Genomic DNA, 22016 nt, shown 5'->3' with positions numbered 1-22016 from the left:
AAGAATTCTGCTGTTAGAGTTAAGAAACCTCTTTGATAATAAATAACACAGGGGGAAAAAAAGGCAGATGTTTAAACGAACACAGCTGCTACCTTTCACACAACAGAGGAAGCTGCCTAAAAATTACACAAGAAATAACCAAAAGAGGCTACAGTTTACAAAGTCCAGAATGAGAATATTGGGATACAGATACATAGCCACTGATGCTAGAAGGCTTGTTAAAGCACAAAAAGGATGCACTCTGCCTCAGCAAGTATCGGTGGCAGAAATCTGTGCTCATTACACCTGTTTGCAAATGCTGATATTCACTCATTACCTTTTGCATCCTAATCCTCTAAACTGCCACATCCCCCTACATTTTGAGGTATGATGATCCAGGTTTTCTGGTATGTAACTTTCAAGTGGGGAAGGAAAAAGTGGAACTTAACACAGAGAAAGAGGCAAGTGCCCCATGTGAGCATCACTCAGTTGGGAGCAAGCATTTGACTGAACCCACATGGTTCAGATCAGCAGAAGTTGATTTGGAAACAAATTTAAAAAGCCACTGAAAGGCACCAGGTCAAAGTGATGGAGCCCAGGTCTTCTCTCCACTCATCAGCACAGGTTCTTGTCTAAGAGGGAGCCTATACATTGCATACGGATATCCAGTTATGAAAGAAAGCTGTGTTATCATCTTTCCCCTCCAACACATGCAACCCCTTCAGTTTCGGCCATGTCTCCTGTGTTATTAATCTTTCTTCTCATACTTTCATGCCTCTAGAAAGCCTTTATATTAAAACTCATATGCTCTCAAAATAATAAAATATGAGTCAGGGATTGGAGAAATTAAAAAGAAGTGCCTCTACTGCCTCTTTTGCTATCAGGGAAATCTGAACTATTTTGAGTAATGACTGTACTTTCTCATTTCACGCAGGTAACAAGTCCTTTATTAAACACAGGTGCCCAAAAATTCATCCCAATGCACTGCAGTAACTTGCATAAGCATGTCCTGGCAGTAATTTTGGTCTTGAGTGCCGGTAGTTACTGTACATACTTGTCTAATTAATTCCTCTTGACTTACAAAGGCATCCATCACGTCACAATGGATGATTTATGAAGCACACCGTACCTGAAATCCTCCCGACCTCAAGACATTTCCCCAGCATCTAAAACAGGTTCTTATAATTTGTAATCATCAATTAATAACAAAGCAGTCTCACTAGTGCGATTCTTCAGGTAAGGTTAATGTAATATTTCATCTCAGGCCAGCTGCTGTTTTACGACTTCCAAGCATGACAGTAAGTAATGTCTTTGCATAAGAAGTCATCCATGGAGTAAATCAATTAGCTCATCTTTCATCAGCAGGCATTTTGCTGCAGCAAGGGAGGCTAATTACATACAAAGTTCTTGTTTACTAACAGAAGTATGAGCCCAAAGTCTGGCATTGCACAGTAACTTTTCTTCCTTATGTCTCCATTCTGCATCTTTTCCACTAAGAAGTTTTTAATCTATGATCAATCAAATACTGTGATTATGAGTTGTCCTTACCATGCTGCTGTTATCTGCACAGGTTTGCTTGCAAAGATCAGCATCAATCACACAAGTTTTCAGTATTGATAATACTTCTTGGACACTTCTTGCCCTCAAGAAGGATGCATATACATTTTTGCCCATTCACCCCAGCTGCAAAGCATAAAAAAAAAAACCCCTAACATATTGTTCTTTAGATAGACCACACTATTTCTCATAAAGCTTACACTGGGATAACGGTATTGCTGTGCCTAGGAGGAAATTTGTCACCCAGAACATATGCATGCGGAAACAGGAGAAAAACTAGTGTATAGCACTGGTGTAGTGTTGGTGTACTCCTCTTGTCTTACTGAAATTGGCATGTAGCTTGAGACTTATGTTTTCACCTTCCTTTTGACTGATATAGTAATTGTCTGGCATCCCAGACTCTCCTTGCATGATGTAGCTGATAATCTGTCTCAGGAAGCCCATGACCCACAGGCTTTTGCGTGTGTGTTTATGCTTCTTGTAGTCTGTCCTGATCACCAAATGCCAGACACAAAACACTAGATGAACTGGACCTTTCCAGGCTACTCAATGACCTGCCCTTTGGTTCTTGTGTTTCTAAGAATGAGAAGTCACAGCACACAGAAATAAAATGCACAGTGCTCAGTACCTTGGGATCATACCAGACTTTAAACATTTGAACCTTTGATTCAAAGTGCTGTGGACAATGTGTATGTAGAGCTCAGACTGCAAACCTCATCGCAAACCTCTGTTCAAGAACTGGTACAGTTGCCCATGGAGTCATCAACTGGAAGATAGGAAATCACCGAGCCAGATGAAAGTTGAGTGATGTGGACTCAACCAGGTTGACGTTTGCTGATGCTATCCAGGCAGCCTAAACCACAGATAATCCCATGGCATCTCCCAAAAATGAGCATTTGTGGCCTGGGGTGACCGAGGATGTACAAACACTGACTGAAAGCCAACAGCTCACTTTCTTCCTTTGACTTGGTGGAAAGGAGGTGAGAAAAAAAAGTGGGGTAATAAAAGAAATGGGTCATTTTGGAATGACTGCTCCAAATCGGTCCAGTACAATTTGATAGCACAAAGGAAAAGCAAGGTCCACAGCTCTGACTCACCAGGTTTAAAAAAATCACTGGCTATGCTGGCTCCAGCTACACCAAAAGAAGTCACCTAGAAATACATCTCCTCCACAAAAAGAAATGTGTTTGAAAAGGTAAGTAACAAATGGCAAACAGCATGACCTTTAGTGAAACAGTCATGTGGATTCATGAATTAAGATCAGGCAATGTCAAACTAGAAACTGAAACAAATTCATCCTTGCATTTGCATCCTAATGGATACAGGACTGTATCTCTGCTGTGTTCCACAGTAGTCTAGACGCACCAAACAACGATGCAGCCTGTATTTACTGTGAATTAAATGTTAACTTGACAACTTGAAGACAAATTCTAAATTTAAAGATGCAATTATTTCCCCTATCTTTAACATTTTGTCTATTTTGGTTTGCAATTTCTTGTAACTGAGCAGCACATTCATTGCACTAAATAGAACAATGTTAACCACTAAAGTGTGCAAGCCTCAACTATAATGTTACCCCATTCTGAACTTCTGGTGACTCCAGCTCATGTGCTGATCCACAATTATCTGTTATTTTTGGAGCAGTGGGGATGTAGACAGTCACACAAATTACAAGACACAGTTGTACACATTGTCTTCTAAGAATATGTCTGCAAATATTTGCTTATCCATATTCTTAAATTCCTAGGATTTTCTATTAAGAAATAACTCCAAACCACTCAAGACACAGTGTAAGCTTATGTGACATCCCTGCAAGGCTCTTCATCTGTGCTCAGCTACATCTAGATTTTCTCCTCTGCTCCCTGCTGTGTGTTGAATCCTCTTCCTCTTTCCATTTACAACTATGTGTGAAGGAAAATAGTTCTGCTTAATACAGATCCAAATTGGCTTTTTAAGAAACTCATTAAATAAATGGCCCATTTCAGCCCTCAGAATTTGCTGCAGGTACCTCTGCACCTTATTACCAAACCTCCACCTGAAAGGAAAAAGAAAAAGATAATAGGGTCTCAAAGACATGCTGCACGCTGCCTGCAATCTACGTGTGGACCACAGCCTGGAAATCCACTTACTCAGTGTAAATCCAGTCCAGTTATATCGACTTTTCTTTCCCTCATGGTATATTAGTGCTCATGAAAAATCCTGCTGTGAAAGCCCTAGAGAAGAAATCTTTTGTCCACAGACAAATGCACTTCCCACATTGTGTTCTATTATAACAGGCAAAGGAGCAAAAGCCTTGTTCCTACTTTTACAATAATCACAAGGCCACACACTCAACTAAGACGTGAATAACACACGAGCTTTGTCATGGACACTTTCTCTAGTCTAAATTCAGTGCTATCTCCACTCATTTATCATCTCCTTCTACACCAAACATATGAATAATTATTATGAGTGCACTGAAAATTTGACTGCAGTTCTTACATTCAGCTCCTACAAGCCACTGGACCACCATTTCAGTCACTTCCAGATCACTGCTACATTTGAATTTACTTGAGTCATATTTTCTCTTCTGGTTTTGGGGGATTTTGTTTTACATCCTCTCCTCTCCTCTCCTCTCCTCTCCTCTCCTCTCCTCTCCTCTCCTCTCCTCTCCTCTCCTCTCCTCTCCTCTCCTCTCCTCTCCTCTCCTCTCCTCTCCTCTCCTCTCCTCTCCTCTCCTCTCCTCTCCTCTCCTCTCCTCTCCTTTCCTTTCCTTTCCTTTCCTTTCCTTTCCTTTCCTTTCCTTTCCTTTCCTTTCCTTTTTCCTTTCCTTTCTTTTTCCTTTCCTTTCTTTTTCTTCTCCTTTTCACAAACACTTACCAAACCAAAAAGAGATTCAAGAGACAAATGCCAGCATCTGCAAACAATTCAAACAACTCCATAGAAGGAAACAAAACAGTGCAGGATTAGAGAGGCTGTTATATGTCAACATAGTAAATATCCACAGTCAGATTCTCAGCTGGTGTAAATCAACCTGCCTCCATCTGCTTTTATGCAGGCAGTGCAATTTGATGCTGAATGCACAGCAGAAAAATATATTTATGTTAAACTAGAGCATTTTAAATTTGAGAAAGTACTGACCCTCTCTGGCACCCATTTCAATCAATAGCCAAACTCTCATCTCCTCTGATAGGGAAAAGCCAGAAGCACGCTCCATGTGAGGATATATGGGCCCTTAACACCATTTCAAAGCAGGAATCCCCATACAGCCCCCTCCTTTGCCCACCTCTCTGAGGCTTCCTGAAGACACTTCCAGGAACAGCAGCAGCAGTCACAGCTGCACATTGCTGCCTATGTGAGGAAACATGAAGCATGTGAAATGTTCAGTGCACTCTACAGCAGAAGATGGTGAGCAACAGGTGGGTTCTGTTATACTGCATCATGTAAAAAACATGCACATGAACACATCAAATATTTGAAGTTTCCTACCATTACAAAATCACAACTCCACCTAGTTTGTACTAATCCAAAGGCATAACTGGGGGGCATCTTTCAGCAGTCTAAGCCCAATGGCAGACACAACCATTGACATCCAGGAGAAAAACATGGGTTCACCACATCACGAGTCCCAACAGGTTCTGATGGTCAAGAGTTAAAGATCTGACCATTATTTTCAACTACCTAGAGCAATAAGAGAGAGGTTTTGGCCAAAAATGTCTTCTTGTATATTTATTATATATTGACTGCTGATTTAACTTTACAAATGACTAATCACAACTACTTCAGCAAGAAATGGAAGAAAAACATTAGGGGTCTGATCTTCATCTTCCCCAGCCTCAAAACTACCAGTGAACTCTTGAGGACAAGAGTGCTCCTGCCAAAATACAGACCAGTCTAATCTGCCACCTTAGAGACAGACATTTATTTGGGCAAAAACAGAAAAAGTAAGATGACCTATGTATTTGAAGAAATATTCTAGGGGTCATCTCCACCTGTTTTGTTCTATAGCAACCTCTAATCATTGCCTTTTCTTACTGCATTCCCAAAATGTATGCTTGCCAAACATTGCCAGTCTCTCTAGGACTCAGGGCTGCAGGCAAAGCCCCATCCAAAAAAGCAGACACCAACCAAGAACACAGACAGACACAAAAACTGAAAGCTTGATAAGGACAGATGTCAGTGATGGAAACTGATGGAAACACTTGGAAGTTAAAAAAAGTCATCAGCTCAGTTCAATATCAGCTGCAAGAACTGTCACAATTCCTGAAACATCAGCTTTTCTGACTGGCTCGTCATTAGCACCGGAAAGGGGTGCCAAAGGTCTGCTCGATTAGGGCATACAGAAAGGAAGGAGAGGCAGCGAAGGAGCTGCCAGCTGTGTCCCCTGCTTCAGGGAGTCTTTTCAAGTCTTGACCAAGCCTGCAAGGGCTCTGGGATTACAGTCCTTCAATGGATGGGGATGTTTCTTTCTTACAGGATGGCTTTTAATGATGTTAAAAGGCAAGGAGGTTTTGACTGATAGACAGCACACCCCAGAGAGAATTTACCCTTCAACGCTCTTCTTGAGCATCTGAAAAGAGTCTTGAAATTTAACCTGCAAGTGCTAATATTTTCCCTTTGTAGCACTGGATTGCTCCTCTTCAGGGCTCTTACACGGACTTTTGATTTCCCCAATGCTAACTCCCCTAATGGTCAATAAAGACCAGTATATTAGTATGATAAACTCTTGTTCCCAGCCATGCACAGAATTCAAATTGAATTAGAAAGTCAGTCTGTGTTCATAAAAACAACACTATCAAGCAAATGGAGCTTTACTGCACTTCGTAACAGATATCGCCTATCTTTGGGTTGTTGTCAATTCTTCATATAAATACTTTAAATCACTTAGACTTCATTTTGCACACTATATAGTGAGTCTCTTCATAATCAAATAGTATTTAAAACATTTACTGCCTTGTTAAATCTAACAAGTTAGATTTATTGGGATAGTCACTTTCCTTAATAGCCAATTTAGTAAAACTCAATGTATTCATTGATGCATAAATATATAATAGGCGGTTGTTAAACTTTAATAAATATGTTTAATAGTCAGCTGGCATTTTCTCTCAATGGCAGCACTTCCTCTCAGCTGCCAACAGGAAATGCTGCTCCTGAATGTGCCAATTCAACCCACATGTAGGGAATAAACTGACCTAGAGGAGGAACGTGAGCACAAATTTCAGGTAGCTTTCCCATGTTACTTGTCACAAGAAGTACTCTAGCTGAGACTACCCTAAACTCCCATCAAGATTATCAGGTGTTAAATAGCACACAGTGTAAGGAAGATTATGAGTTTGTCTAGACTCAATACAAGCAATGAACCAGGACAGGAAGGGCAGCTGGCTACCTGAACGCCATATAAACAATATTCATGTATTACTATTGCAACTTACAGTCTTACAGTTTTGTGTCTACCACATCGCATTCTCTCCCCTCACCCTGCCAACCTGTGTGTTAATCAACAGATTAAATTACAATGCCTCTGCTTCTAGCTAGATCAAAAAGTTACTATTTCAAGGCTTTTAGATACCTAAGAAAAAATCTTAGAGGAGTCCACATCACTAGATGACTAAAAACCTTTAAAAATCACATCCTTAGCTCAAACTGTAAAGCTTCATGGCTAAACTCTGCAGGTCTCAGGAGCAGTTCTCCAAGTTGAAGGCAGCTACTGCATATAAATGTGAAAAAAACAGACCAAAACAACTTCAAGAGAGACTGTATTTGTATGCTGGCCTGGAAAGCTTGTTCATAGCCATGAAACACTCACCTGGGTGGGATTATACAGTTCCTGAAGTGGGCTTCTGGATCCTTTCCGGCAGCAAATGTCCATCCCAAATGGATTTCTACGCATTACTGTAAAGGGAAATTGAAATTAATACAGGTTAGCAACATTGGCTAGCAGCAACCTACTGCAATACCTATAGCAAGAAGAGATTTTCCGGCAGATCATGGGATTCTAGACAACGTTGTGTCTTAATTCCTAATTTTAGTTTCCCTAGAAATTATACGAGAGATAAATCTTTTACCTGTTGTGGAAGTTACTAAAGAAACTCCAAGCTCTCTGGTTCCCTTCTTATAAAAGCTGTTACCCAACAACTTCCAACTTGGCTGCGCAAAAAAGCACATGGACCAGAGTGCTAGCGGGGCTAGGTACCTGCTTCTCTGATCATCAGGGAAGAGTCAGATGAATTCCTACAACCAGCATGTCTGTCAGGCTAAGCTTGAGCCTCTTGAAGCCTAAATACACAAGTACACAGGGACCTAATATTAAAACATCTCATTTTAAAGCTTTTGGCTTTATTGAACTTTACCTTTAGTTTCTCCTAGAACAGACACTCAGCAATACACAATGCACATAAGAGTCAATTATTCTGCACTTCTTGCTCCAAACTATATTTTGTTCTACATATTGCAACTGTGGTCCTGCTCTGGCAGGGTGGTTGGACTTGATGACCTTTCAAGGTCACTTCCAATCCTTAAGATTCCATGATTCTATGAATATTTGACTGACCCTAAAACCAATATAAGCTATTCATCCCAGTTAGAAACCAGTAGGTTTTCAAATCAAAGGTTTTGTCAGTGTTCTAATCACGGAGTATTTTTGACAATAAAGCATTTTCAGGAGAGACACTGATCTGAGCCCCATCAGGCACAAAGATCAGCAGCTTCAAGTTAGACCTCTGTGGCTATAAGGCTACATAAGAAGCCATTCAGCTCCAATCACCCTCTATAGTCACGAGGAAAACAAGAGCTTGCCTGTGCTTCTAATCTCACATGGCCCACATCATCATTTGCCCCTAGGTTGCTCTGCTAACTACAGAAGGAGCATCAGGCAATCAGATGCCCACATTGGGCATTGCTTCAAGGGGAGATTTGTCTCGTCAAGGTTTAATTAAGACATAACCAAAACAGAAAGAAGAGACATTCCCGCTGGGAATCCAAAGGCATTAAGCAGTCAGGCACGCTTTTACCATTCCTTGCCACATTTTGTAACCAGAAACTATTGAAGTGTCCTGTAGCAATGGTTCTGAGCAGCACCACTTGCAGACATGGTATCTCAGGCTTCAAGCCAAGAGTCAGAGAAAGCAGTCAAGTAATGTTTTAATATGCAATCATAATTGATATGTCAAGCAGCATGAACCACAGAAAGCCATATACAGTCCCAGTCTGAAAACATAAAAGAATCCTTCACTCAATTCATATCTAGTTTTCAACTGAAGGTTACTCTCTCTCTCGCTTTTTCCCCGGGCAAAGAAGCCTCTATGGGTCTTATGGCAGGATCAGACATACATGCTTAGTAAACAAACTGGATAAATATTTTTATTTTCTTCAAAATTAGGATATTTCTTCACAATTAGGATAGCAATGTTATTAGAGCCTATCATGTTAATTTACATGTTTAAATACCTGATTAACTTCTAAGCATCTTTAGTCACGCAGCCAAAAATTCCTTCATTTTTGTGCTAATGTGCCCTTTTAAAAAGTTAGCTCAGAAAGTGTTTAAAACAGTTGAAAGTTTAACAAGATTTTGCTTGAGTGTCAGCTTCCAGTGTCTGGAAGCAGTTTTAGGGGAAAAAAAAACCCCTAAACACTAAAGTGAGGGTGTAAGACATCCAAAAGTCATTCTAACTTACTCCTGTCCGTCCCATCCCCATCTATCTTCCCCTTCCATACTCCTATACCAGGAACAGTGTTCAAGGGTGCTTAAAAAATAATTTTGCAGTCCCTTTGCTGTTACAAGAAAACTGTGAAGTGGAGCCTTCCAATCAAGAGCAAACCACATCGTTTCAATTTAAAAAGCCAAGGCAGTGGGAAAGGGAGAAGGGAATGTTTCAGTTTATCCAGGTCATTAGACTGTGATTAGCCAAGATCCTGAAACACTGATGCTTTGTTCCAAAATGAAGAAGAATAATTCTAGTGTGGTGCTCCCTGATTCATTACTTCACTTTTCATTTCCATTAAATACAGTAAACAGTAACTTGCATAAATGTATCCCTTCCTGCTTCACTTAGCCAGCAGGTATAAACACAGTGACACTTTATATGCAGCAGTAACAGCCATAAAGATTAAATTATTTGCACAATGTGCAAGATTTGATTCCCAGATATAAACAAACAAACACCAAAAAAAGCAACTGTCTCCCTAGCAAAAGCTAAATGCTAATGTCGAATCTCAGTCACAGAAACCATTAAATCTTTTTTATGATTCCCAATATTACTTAATTGGTTTCGTTTTTCAATAAAGCCGTTAGAAGACGACTGCGGAGTTAGCATAGCAACACAGCAGCTCAACAACAGCACTCGGTTCTGCCTTTATCTGTGTTGGAAACAGCAAGCCCTGATGCAGCTGGACAGAGCACCTCTGTGCACACCTGGAAAACACTCGTGCCTGGAATTTACCTGCAGCATCAAACTAAAGGAGAATTTCCTCAGCGGAAATCCCACTCGTGCCTTTGGCAAAATTGCCCTTAGGTGAGTAATGGTGAGGAACGTTTTTTACATAGTTCACAACACTTGCTGGCATGTCTGTGGACAAACTCACTTCTCAGGGCACCTTTAACCTGTTTTCTACTGTCTCCATTTCTCTGAGGCACTGTTTTGCTACACGAATGACAGGACCTTTTGGGCTTGAATCTCATCTACAGCAATCTGCACCAAGAAAACCTTAATACAGAGGTTGACTGCAGCTACACTAATTTTAACACCACTTTCACTAAGACTTTGTCACACTATTGTGGCAGTGGAAAAGAAAAAAAATCAGGTCCCTTATCTTCACCAAATCTTCTTATTAGCATAGTAAATATCTGAATTTACATTTTATGGCTTGGGCTGATCTCCATACATAATTACAGTTAATTATAATCTAATGATAAGTATTGCATATGCATGGATTCAAGAGCTGATTAAAAGACCATGTTCATGCACACTGTGTGAAGCAGCTGACAGCAGCATTCAATGCTTTAATGATTAAAGAGTAGTGTTAATACTGCAACTGAAGCAAAATCAGCAATCTCTGAATTTAGCCAGGACTGTCAGCAACTGAATGAATTGTTAGTTCATTACTTAAATACAAGAGTTGTAAGAACACGATCTGTCTTCCATTTCCAGGAATGATTTGTTCAAAATGCAATCTTGGCCCATCTTGTTAAAATCTGTGAAATTGCTATCCATTAATTTAACAGCATGTGCAGACAGCATGTTATCTAGGCACCAAATTTCAGTTTCTCAAGAGAGAAAGATAAACAGCTCCACTAAATTGAAAACTTACCTACATAATAATCATCTGTGTAAATGTATATATAGAAAAAGAAACTACATGTTTGGGCCCTATATTACCTCAGAACAGAACTATTGATGCACAACTTGTGGAAAACTATTTAGACCAAGAGTGGAAATTTGACCTGTGAATTACAGTTCACTGAGTGTGAGTCAACCTTCTTCTAGTGCCTGTGCAAGTAAGAAGTCTGTCACCACAGTCTTGATCCATTAGATGACTACAAATTAAAATGTAGATCCCTCAAATTAAAAGCACCCTTTATACAGGTAGGGCTTGGGAGGATACTGAGAGCTTGCAGGTCATCATCAAGGCCAGGCAGCCTTTGAACCTCCTGCCAGGGTTCAACAGTCAATGCGTTTACAAGCATCTCATCCCCAGGTCCCCAGGTGCTGAACTCATGATGGCAGAGGCAGGGTTACAAGTGATAAGAGTAAATACATGTTGCAAGGTACATACTAAATCTTGGCATCTGCAAGAGGGGATGTCATCTCCAGGTTGCATCTAGCCAAAAACGCAAGACAACAGTGCCTTGAAGAATGGGCACAGGTTGGGAAGGGAGAATGTGCAGGCAAGCAAGTATGGTCTAAAGCCTTAATTTTTTGTGTGACATTTCAGAGACTGAAGATCACTCACATGGAAACATGAGAACCCAGCTTAAGTTGTCACATTTACTTGTCAGAAGGCATTTATAATCTACTTGGTAACTTACAAAGACCCTGTTCCAGAATAAGACCTCCGGTATTCCCACAGGATGAACAATGACAGAAAAAACACTAAAATAAGAAGTCACATTCAATGCAATTTCTACCTCTCCTTAACAGAAACTACAGCAAAACTGAGAGAGGGGACATGGTAGCACTTCTCTTGGGAGATGACTGGTCTGAAAATGTATGTGAACACTAGGACTATGTAGACAGAAGGGAAAGGGGGAAAAATAATGAGAACCAAGACTCTTGGAGACTTAAAATCATAAAGGTCACTTTCTCACAAAGTGTCAGAAGGGCAAATTAAAGTATTTCTCACAAGCCTGTGAGAGATCAAATCACAGGGGAGACTCTGCCAGAAGAGTCACACAAAGTAATTGTGACTTTTCCACCAGACTTACAAACAAGTGACATTTCAAACACCGGGTGCATGCATTCAGCAGTCACCTACATCATTACCATCTTACAGCCCTCTAAAAGTCAGAGGCTCTGTTTCCAAGATTTCTGTAGAATAGAAGCTGCCCAACTGCTATCTAGTAACTGTTTTCCTACTTGGCAATGTTTAATTTACATTACCTGGACTACTCCAATTACTTGCATAACAAAAAAAAACTTATGTAAAAACTCTACATCAGTTCACTGCGTCTTAAATCAATTGTCTCATATTACAAATACTTGAGAAAAGTCCTGAGGACACATTAATATTTAACTTTTCATTACATTGGTCTAAAGTACAAGGGCAAAATTCCCAAATACTGCCTTGCTTAAAGCTGATATGCATAATTCATTCCACCAATTTGAGATATAAGTTGTCTCACGGAGGATAAAGTACACATCAGCAGCAGTATGGTGAAACTACAGTTGAAGATGGGACATTGTTCTTGTTTTGAAATAAAAAATGAAATATATTCCCCTTTTTTCAGTCTAATTTCTTTTTTGGTATGCCTGCTGTATAAAAGGCTGAAAATTGATATCAGTCTGCTTACTTCTTTTGGCTGAGGTACACTGCTTTCCAGCTAAGCCTGCTGCCCAACTACCCTTCATTTCAACCCAGGGTTAATACTTTCCAGGAGGCATCTTGCTGACAGCAAAGAGCAGGTATATAACCTACTACCTTCCCCTAGAGCTGTAAAGAAGTGGCTTAGGGCTTAGCATTCATCCAAATATTCCCTACACAATGTAGGCAAAAAAATGAGTGCCACTTGATCCAGGCAGGACAGCAGCAGAAAAACATTTAGTAATAGCTTTGGTGTCTCTAGTCATGTTTGAATAAATTACTGCTCTCAAACCTCCGTAATTTTTAAAGCAAAGCAAGAATAATTCATCATACCTACACTGAAAGTTCAGAGATTCTCTTCGTCTAAAGATTTGTACACCATTTGTCTTGTAAAGTCTAGCATAGACTTCTGCTATGACCCCAAAGCAGCACACAAAATTACTTCTATCAGGTACATAGGATGAAGCATTGCCTCACACATTCAAATACTAGTTTAAACACCTTCTCTGGGACACTAAAACATCCATAGCTCAATCATAAGCACATGTCTATTAATGATATTATAAAACTACCGCTCTATCTGTACCAGCAAGAATTATGCTCAGGCCAAACCGGTCGTATGTGAATGTAAACCAAGCAAGGCTCAATCCAACAATATTTTGCACATACAACATTCTTGAAGCATGAAAATACCCAGGGCAAAGTTGAAGCAAGTGACCCTAGGAAGTAGCCCTTTTCCAGAGTTTGTCAGTGGCTCTTGGACTTAATTTTTTCTAATTTGGAACATCCTGCCCGCGTACCTTTCAGACACTTTGCTAAAATAATGCTGAACAAGCTTGTCATTAGTAACCAGGTCGTTCTGCTTCGGGAAAATGAGCCTTCCATAATAATTTACAACAATTTCCTCTGCAAGATTTCAAACCAGTCCAGACCGCAGGCAAAACTGGAAATTCGGTGATAAAGAGACTACCTTGTTTCAAACTTAATTAAAATTCCTGTGCTCCCTTCTGCAGACCAATCAAGCTAAGGACACTGAATGGTATGAATGGGTTAATCTTTAATCAGCAACCAGGAGCATGAGGAGTGAATGCAAATGCTGTCACCCAGCACTGGCTTCAGAGCCTGAGTAAGGAGACTTCTAGATAGCTCTCTTGGCAATGATTTATGAACACTAATCCTTCAGCAGCGGTTCACAAAGATCAACAGATTGATAGCAACAGCTTGTGACATCTGGGGCCTTGTGCTTTGCTGCATTCAGCTCAGGACTTTAAACTAAATTATCAGCCCTTCATCCAGAGACCTCAGGTACAAGGATTTATGACTAAATTCTTGTCTGGCCTCTTTCGCTTTCTGAAGGCAAACTGCAGCTTTCTTTGCTAGAGGTTGGAGATCTAATCTTAGAAAGTAAAAATCAGATTAACTATTGTATGTGAGCACGCTAAAGTCTTAAATGCAGAGAATGAGATAATACTTACTCTCTGCATTAATGAAGAAGCCGATTTTGGCTCACATCAGACTGTAACTAGTAACATGGGGTTTACTCAGCATGAGAAACAAGCAAAATCCATGGCTGATGCACCTTACCCCGTGTAACACCACTGCACCGCACAGACAAACTGACAAACTGTGAGCTGGATGATGTACATACATAGCAAAGACACAAGGGTTTAGAGCTCAACTTGACAAACAGAGATGCTGTATTTTGGGCTAGCAATATTGGTTCATTGATTCAATATCTCTGTCCTACCCCCCCCCCCCCCCCGACATTTCCATTCCCAGTCACGTACCAGAGGGACTTGGTAAAGTAAGGCTGTGGATGGATATGACAAAAGTGAAGGACGAAAAACAAAGAGGTCAAACCTCAGTGAAGTTATTACAGCTGAGATGAGCAGCAAAGATGCTAGTTAAGGGACCAAGGACATGGAAAGAAATAGTCTTCAGTTCACAGATCAGGAAGAGCCAAAGAGGTTAAAAACTCCCACAAAGTAAATTTAGTTGTCAGAGATCAAATTCATTTCAGGAAGTGAGGTGGCTATTCTAAGCTACTCATTTAAGCTCTGAACAATTAACAAAGAGCTAGAGCTGCAGAGATGGGTCACTCCACGTGCCTCTGGATGCGGCTCCTCTAATATCAACTAGCAACCCTAGATAGGTTGATGGTTGAAGTTACGCAAAATAAATCCTGGCACAGGAAGGAAATGAATCTTAACATTTGTTTCTAAGCTCTAATCACTATTACAAAGGTTGTAAATGCCCTCCAAAGAATAGTGAGATATTTAATTACTTTTTACTTTAGACAGATTTCCAGAAATAAATTCATATTTTATCCTGTTTGTTCTCAGATTAGCATGGGAATGGGCTTAATTGGGCACAGTGGGGAAGTTAATATCCTTGGGTGAAATTATGCAGACTTAGATCCTTGGCCACCCGATGAACATTGCATGCAGCATAAATTAGCACAACATCTTTCCTGTTAATGAACAATGCGCAACTTTTTTCCAGTAATTTTTTTAAAGCATTAATCCATACAGGATTTCTTTAGAAGTGTCAAGAAATTATCCGCAAACCTAAATAAAAAGACTTTTCTATAGGATTTACTTCTCATATGAGGAGACTTCTGTTTTATTTCTGTCATACACAGGCACATGCTGCTTTTAATGCAGCAAGTTTTTGTGAGTGCAAACCACAAACTGTATATTAGACTTGGTCAGAACTTTTCCGATACAACTTTGTTTTCTCTGGCATGAAATGTGGTATTTCACAGGTCAGTTCTGGATGGATCTTTGACCACCTCAGCTACCTGCTCACCTCTGTGTATGTCCTGGTTTACAACACCCATTAGCAAAGCTGTATGTCCCAAAATGTTGATCAAAATGGTCTATTTCTTTTCTCCCAGGACTATAGGGTTTATCATCCATGTCAGCTTAAGAAGTCCCTGTTTTCCTTTTTCTTTTATTTTCATCTGAAATGCAACTTTCTACAAAGGAAGAAAGAAGCTAAAGAATTGTAACTAACTTTATGTAGTTCACAAACAAACATACAAATTATGAATTTGCATAAAGAACACTGTGGATCCTGTATATCAAAAAGCAAAGAAAAATTCTCTTTCCGGATGTTACACTTTTTCCTGCTTTTCCAAGTAACACAAGTTAGTCATGTGTTTTGCAAAATCAGACTGCAGGAATCTTGGAAAGCTGGAAAGTTTCTAGTGAAGCTTTCAGGTTTCCAAACAAGCCTCCCTCCAGTTTCTAGATACTTGCTGTAACAACATCAGCAGGCACATCTGCTGCTGGGTTCTCTTTATAGCAAAGAGCTGAATGTTCTCTTCTGTTCTTCTTATCAGCCTAGTTTTCAAGCCTGCAGACAGTTAGCTATATCCCATCTCTCTGATGTAAGTTCAAAGAAAAACTCTGTAAAGGTAGGCCCAGATTAAAAAAAAAAAAGCTACATTTGTATTGTCCTAAAAAATGAGAGGCTAAATTTCTTTTTCTCTATTTCCCACTATTTCCACTACACTGTCAGGACCAGTCTATTTAATAAACAGTGTATGAGCTTGCTCCAAAAAAAAAAGGGAGTGAGAGAAAAACCTTTAAAGGAGGAAGGTTTCTTTAGAAAGCTGTAATTTTCAAAGCATTTATCTTGAATCACAGTCAAAATGAAAACGACGGCTGCTGCAGCTGCAGTCTATTTGAGCTACTGTTTCTTTGCTCTTCTTCAACAGATGTGCATTGAAGATGAAACACAAAATCATATTTGCTATGGATATACTCAAACGCACAGCAAGTCTTCTCACAAGCCAAGGATAATAGAAAACTACAGCTGTAGAAGTCATTTTAACATGGAGCAATGAAAGGCTCAAACTTCTGGTCTCTGAACTTCAGGCACAAGTCTTGCATACCTGACCTGACACAAACAGAAATCCAGGGAGCCAAGTAATTTCTGTCCTGGTGACACATCCAGATGGACCAAGGTTTACCATCACTGAAGCAGTGCCCCTGATATTTTTAGTGCAATTCTCATCCTCCTGATGCTTATGAACAATACTGTTCTTGACAAAAAAAGAAACACTAAACAATTTGATAAGCTGGAAAGAAAGTATGAAATCCTGCAGTAATCACTTCCAGAGCAGTCATTCATTATGGCTAAGAGGATTATGACTGCAGCTTGTTGGATAAGCAGATGAGCTCTTACAAATTAAAGATGCTACTTCCTTGGCAATGTGAAGGCCAAATGCTGATATTAAAAGGAAAAAAGTGCTACCAATAGTAAAGGCCTGATTCTGTGATTTGTAAAATGTCTGGACTAATAATTAATACACAGGTGGCCTTTACTGTCTTACTGCAAGAGTTTATTTTGTTTAATGCTTCTTAAACTTCAAGTAATCCCAAGGCACAGACACACAATCAGCTTCTTCACAAGTTCTTTTACTTTTCCAGTAGTTGGTTGTCACCTCAGCTGACTGCGACTGGGGCAGCTCCATGTCAGCAGAGCGCTGCTTGGCCATGACCAGGCCTGTCGGATGGTGGAAGATGTCTACTGGTCCTGCCTTCTTCCAGTGGGATCTGTAGAGCCATACATGGAGGCTGGGAAGCTGCTTTCACATACTCTTCTCTATCTGTTAGCAACAAGTTGTACACAGACAATATTGCTTTCAGATGTAAGAATCCCCTCATGTGGCAGTTTTGAAATATTCCAAACCACAGATCCTTCAAAACATTTTACATAAATAGGACTTTGTCAGCTCCCTCAAATCCAGGCTGCACTTCACATAGGAGAGTAAAATACACTTTAGCAGTATAAAACTTCATCTCAATTAGTATAATTTGTATTTCCATTATAGAGACCAGCTTTACAGTCAGCCAGGGCTGAGGTACTGAGTGCACTGGATCTGTCTTTCTGTGAGGAGAAACTCACGAAACACAAGTAAACTATTCAGAGCAGTGAATGGATGAGCTTTCAATGTCTGCTCATTTTTCAGCTGTTCTACCCCCTTCTTCCTCTTATCTCCTTCCATTGCTCCCATCACTTCAATGAGTTCAATTAAAAGCTTCTGATGCATTTTGCCTACAGTGAGGAAATGCAGTCATTCCTATTCCGAGTGGATAGGCCAAGCACACCAACTCCACCACCTCCTGAAGGTACGGTCCAAGAGCAAAAGGATTGAATGAGGAAAGATCTTTCTGTGATTTTACTTCCAATGTTAACAGTTAAAGGAGAATCAAAACAAGCAACAGCCACAAAAGATACATATTCTGGTATCACTACCAAATAGGATGCCAATTTGACTAAAATTTTAAATCTCCTGAAACTCTTTCTCCAAATATTATGGATACGCTATATAGCATGGGAGAGATGCTATACAGATATACATATATAACATGAGGTCACAATGCAAGTAACTTTCTTCTGCATTAAACAGGAATTAAGGAGTTGCACAGTATCACAAGGTCCGGTTTCTGAAGCTTCGGAATACTGGACATCTGCATGATCTTTAATGGTAGTAAATAATATTTCATAACTAGCATGCAAAACAATAAGCTTTGGTGTCAGTCACTAATACTTGACAACTGCATCAAGAAATTCCTTATGATGTTGCAGCTGGTAACCAATAAGTACCTAAAACACAGATCACTCTGACAGTTATGACTGCGAAGGAGACAGGCAACAAAATTGCTAGACAGAATCACGTACTTAAAAAGTTTTTCCATAGGAAATATGTGCTGTTCTTGCACTTGTGAGGTCTCATGCAGAAAGGGACAGAATGAGTAAGAGAGGAAAAAGAAAGGAACACATCCTTTCCAGAATACTTCCTTAAAATAATGCCTGGTTAAAGTACAGTCAAACTTTCAGAAAGACAACTCATCTTGTTTCTAAATTTTCCAGGAGCGGAAGATCCATCTTGGGAAAATGATTTGATGTTAAACTCTCTTCCCTAGACATACTCTTTTCTAAGCTAAATGGACCTATCCTCACCTTCCAACCACTGGATCTTGTGGTACCTCTGTCCACACCTCATGGTCTTCTCTATGCAGGAACCTATATGTTACAATCAACTTTCCATAATTCAGAAGCAAGTTTTGTAAGAACTTCCTCATTCTTCTTGCCTTCTTCTGAACACATGCAAAGATAACACCACAACTTGCTGAAACCAGGGTGCCCTCATTGCACACAGCATCACAGCAAAGGGTTGGGAACCACCATCTTCAAACACTTTTCAGACCTTCCTTTCAGCCACAGAGAGTCCTCTATCCAGTAAGCATCACTTAGATTTTACTCTTCTACACATTCACCCTTACAGAAATTACTAAAATTTGGCTGCTACTCAAGTCACTAGGTACTCTCAATTCAGGATTAATAACTTGCTTACAGTTTTCCTCCTCTCCATTTACCACTGCCCCAACTTTTGCATCCTGTTAAAGGGTTGTTGAGTCTCCTTCTCCAGAGACATTCAAAACCCACCCAGAAGAGTTCCTGTGTGACCTACTCTAGGAGGTCCTGCTCTGGCAGGAGGGTTGGACTAGATGATCTTTCTGAACTAGATGATCCTTTGAGGTCCCTTCCAGCTCTTGAGATTCTGTGATTCTGTAGTTCTGTAACAGCCCGATTGATACACAGCTACGTTTTGTTCTGGATCCTAATTTAGAACACTTAACTAGTGTCAATCCAAAATCTGGTCCCCAAGGATCCCATGGGAAATGTATCTGCTTTGTGATGATTTTGCACACTTTCAGACATTTTTTAAGTCACTATTATGTGTGCCAGAACATTATGCATTCACTTGCCAATTTAACCTTTGGTTTATTCATTCCCATATGCACCTGTATAGGAGTAGTTCTGACACTCGAATATTGTATTATTAAAAAAAAGAAGGTTGTTGGCTTGGATAATTAACTTTGGAACATTTATTTGTGAAAAAATATTTAGGTTAGTGGTCTGGAGACTGAGGGGGATCTTATTAATATTTACAAATATCTAAATGGTGAGTGTCAGAAGGTTGGGGAATCCCTTTTTTCTACTGAATCTAGCAACAGGACAAGGGGTAATGGGATGAAGCTGGAACACAAGAAGTTCCATTTTAATATAAGAAAAAACTATTCTACTGTTCAGGTGAGGGAGCCCTGGCACAGGTTGCTCAGGGAGGGTGTGGAGTCTCCTTCCTTGTAGGTCTTCAAGACCCACCTGGACGCATTCCTATGCGACCTGATCTAGATGGACCTGCTTCTGCAGGGGGGTAGATGATCTCTAAAGGTCCCTTCCAACACTGCCATTCTATGATTCTATGATTCTATTATTCCAAGGCTGCAGAGAAGGCTTCTGTGATGTACTACAGTCTTGCTTTGCTCTCAACTCTGTGTGGGTTAATTGTATTTGAAGTTCTTTAAAGCCGAAACAGCGAAACTGCATTTTAATTTAAAATATTTTACACTTCAGCTTAAAAATATAAAGTAGAATAAAAACTACAGTTTAAGTGATGCTTTCTCAAGTCACAAAGATGAATAGCAGATAGGACCAAGATGGAGGGAACAATCTCAGAAGGCTGATTTTGGGGCAATTCTTACATTTTATGATGAAAACTCCATTTGTCTTCATTAAATATTAATCAGTCATTACCAAGGAGTTATATATAAAAGCTGTGTTAAATAATAGAACTCAATCAGTGAAAAAAAAAAAAAGATTTTATTTCAAATTTATAATAAGGGGTTGTCACATATTATCCCTTTTCAAGCTAAGATAAATCATCTCAGCTCCATGGACTCTAACATGTCCTTCTACATGTCTGGGAATCACACCTGAACTGTTTATTGTGAAAGGAAGATTTACTGAGATCAACTGCTCAAGTCCTCAGCAGGCAAAGCAATCAAACCATTTTATTCAGCTGGGAAGGACACCATTTGAGTGCATATGTGGAGCTATTCATGCAGGTATGATATGAATGACTATATTACACCCATTCATGAGTGAATATATACGTGCATTATTGATGTTGACATAGCACACCAGTGTTTTACGCCCCACCAGATGCCGGTATTTTTTTTGTTTTGTAATAACTTCATTTTAAAGAGTTGTAAAATGCTTCATCATATTGTACTGTTCAAATCCCAAAATTAAATAGTCATCTATATTTCTCCTTTCCGTTCTCTATATTTTGTTCCCATCTATTTCATAATGAGGTTTCCAGACTGAAAGTTTAAGTAATAATCAGAGAAAATGGCAATGTGTATTTTTCATCTAAGAGTAGTAGCTTATTCAATAAACTTCTATTTCCAGAACACACCACTTTCCAACCATTCCATTTAATCAAGCTCTTGACATAATACTTTCCTGTCAAAACCTGTTTTATTTTTCTGAAATTTTTAACCTCTCCTCCCTTTTCTTTTTTTTCCCCACCAAACTATTCCCTTTGTCACTTTGTCGCTGTCCCTACACACCCCTACAAATCTTTTAGGCTCATTCCCTGCTAACCATTTCTCTTCCCTTACCTCTTCTAGCCTTCCGCCACTATCCAGCTCCCTCCCACAGCAATCTCAAAGTAATAAGACAAGAAAAACCCCATGTTGTTCCTTAACTTGGCCATCATGCTGGCAATCATAGAATCAAAGAATGGTAGGGGTTAGAACAGCTAGTCCAACTGCCCTGGATACTACAGAAAAAAAGGAGTGCCCCATCCTCTTAACATACACCTTTTCAATACTTGTAAGTATTAATGAGGTTCCCCCTCAGTCTCCTCTTCTCCAAGTTGAACAGTCTGAGGTCCTGCAGCCCCTTCCTCATAAGGAAGACGCACCAGTCCCGTGATCATCTTGGTGGCCCTGCGCTGGACTCTCTCCAGAAGTTCCCCATTCCTCTTGAGCTGGGGGGCCTTCTTCTCAAGAGGAACCAGAAAACAGTCCTCTTCTGTGTGTACTCCTAGTTTTCCAGGGCTTTAATCCATTCGCTGAGCCTGGCAGTCCTTTTCCAGGATCTCAATGCCTCACTCCCAGCTCAGTGCTGTCACTCCACGCACTATTCACAGGAGAGCCTATTCACCCAGAGGCCCTACATTAGCTAAAACACACAAAATGCAGAATAATGAACAAAATGTTTAAGAAGCAGGCAAATTACAAGGCTGAGAGCTACAGCGCAGGGCGGCCAGGAGGCATGCCTGGTTTGATTTATAGTTTTTACTCAGTGCTTTGTTTTTCCTGCAGTTAAAGCAGTTAAGAAAGATGACAGAGTTTGAGGTTGGGAGCACTGTCACAAGCATACAAAGACACGGTCAGAGGAGAGGTTCAGCAGTGATGCTGTCGAGTGCTCTCCCATTTCTGAACAAAAAGAGTACCCTTCCCTTTCCATTTTACACATTCACTTTCAATTCTCTGTCCTAAATGTTTAAACAAAGAGCAGTCATCTCCTCAAACAATTAAAGGCTGTGAGTAGGAAAATATTCTAAGACTTTATGACAGGACGCACAAGAAATTTACTCTTCCCACCAAGGCTGCGCTCCA

The 22016-nt window shown here is 40.0% G+C and overlaps 1 protein-coding gene across 1 annotated transcript in view; it reads right to left on the bottom strand.

Annotated features, from left to right (window-relative positions):
• CHST11 (carbohydrate sulfotransferase 11) overlaps positions 1-22016 on the bottom strand; it is a 173661-nt gene that overhangs the window by 89183 nt on the left and 62462 nt on the right. The window contains exon 4 of the mRNA XM_062013925.1: positions 7322-7407. Coding sequence (XP_061869909.1) covers positions 7322-7407 — 86 coding nt within the window. The remainder of the gene's footprint in view (positions 1-7321; positions 7408-22016) is intronic.

The sequence above is a fragment of the Colius striatus genome, chromosome 1 (genome assembly GCF_028858725.1).
Source record: "Colius striatus isolate bColStr4 chromosome 1, bColStr4.1.hap1, whole genome shotgun sequence".
Taxonomy (NCBI): Eukaryota; Metazoa; Chordata; class Aves; order Coliiformes; family Coliidae; genus Colius; species Colius striatus.
Note: the sequence above shows the minus strand (reverse complement) of the source record. Positions and strands in the feature narration are given on the sequence as shown.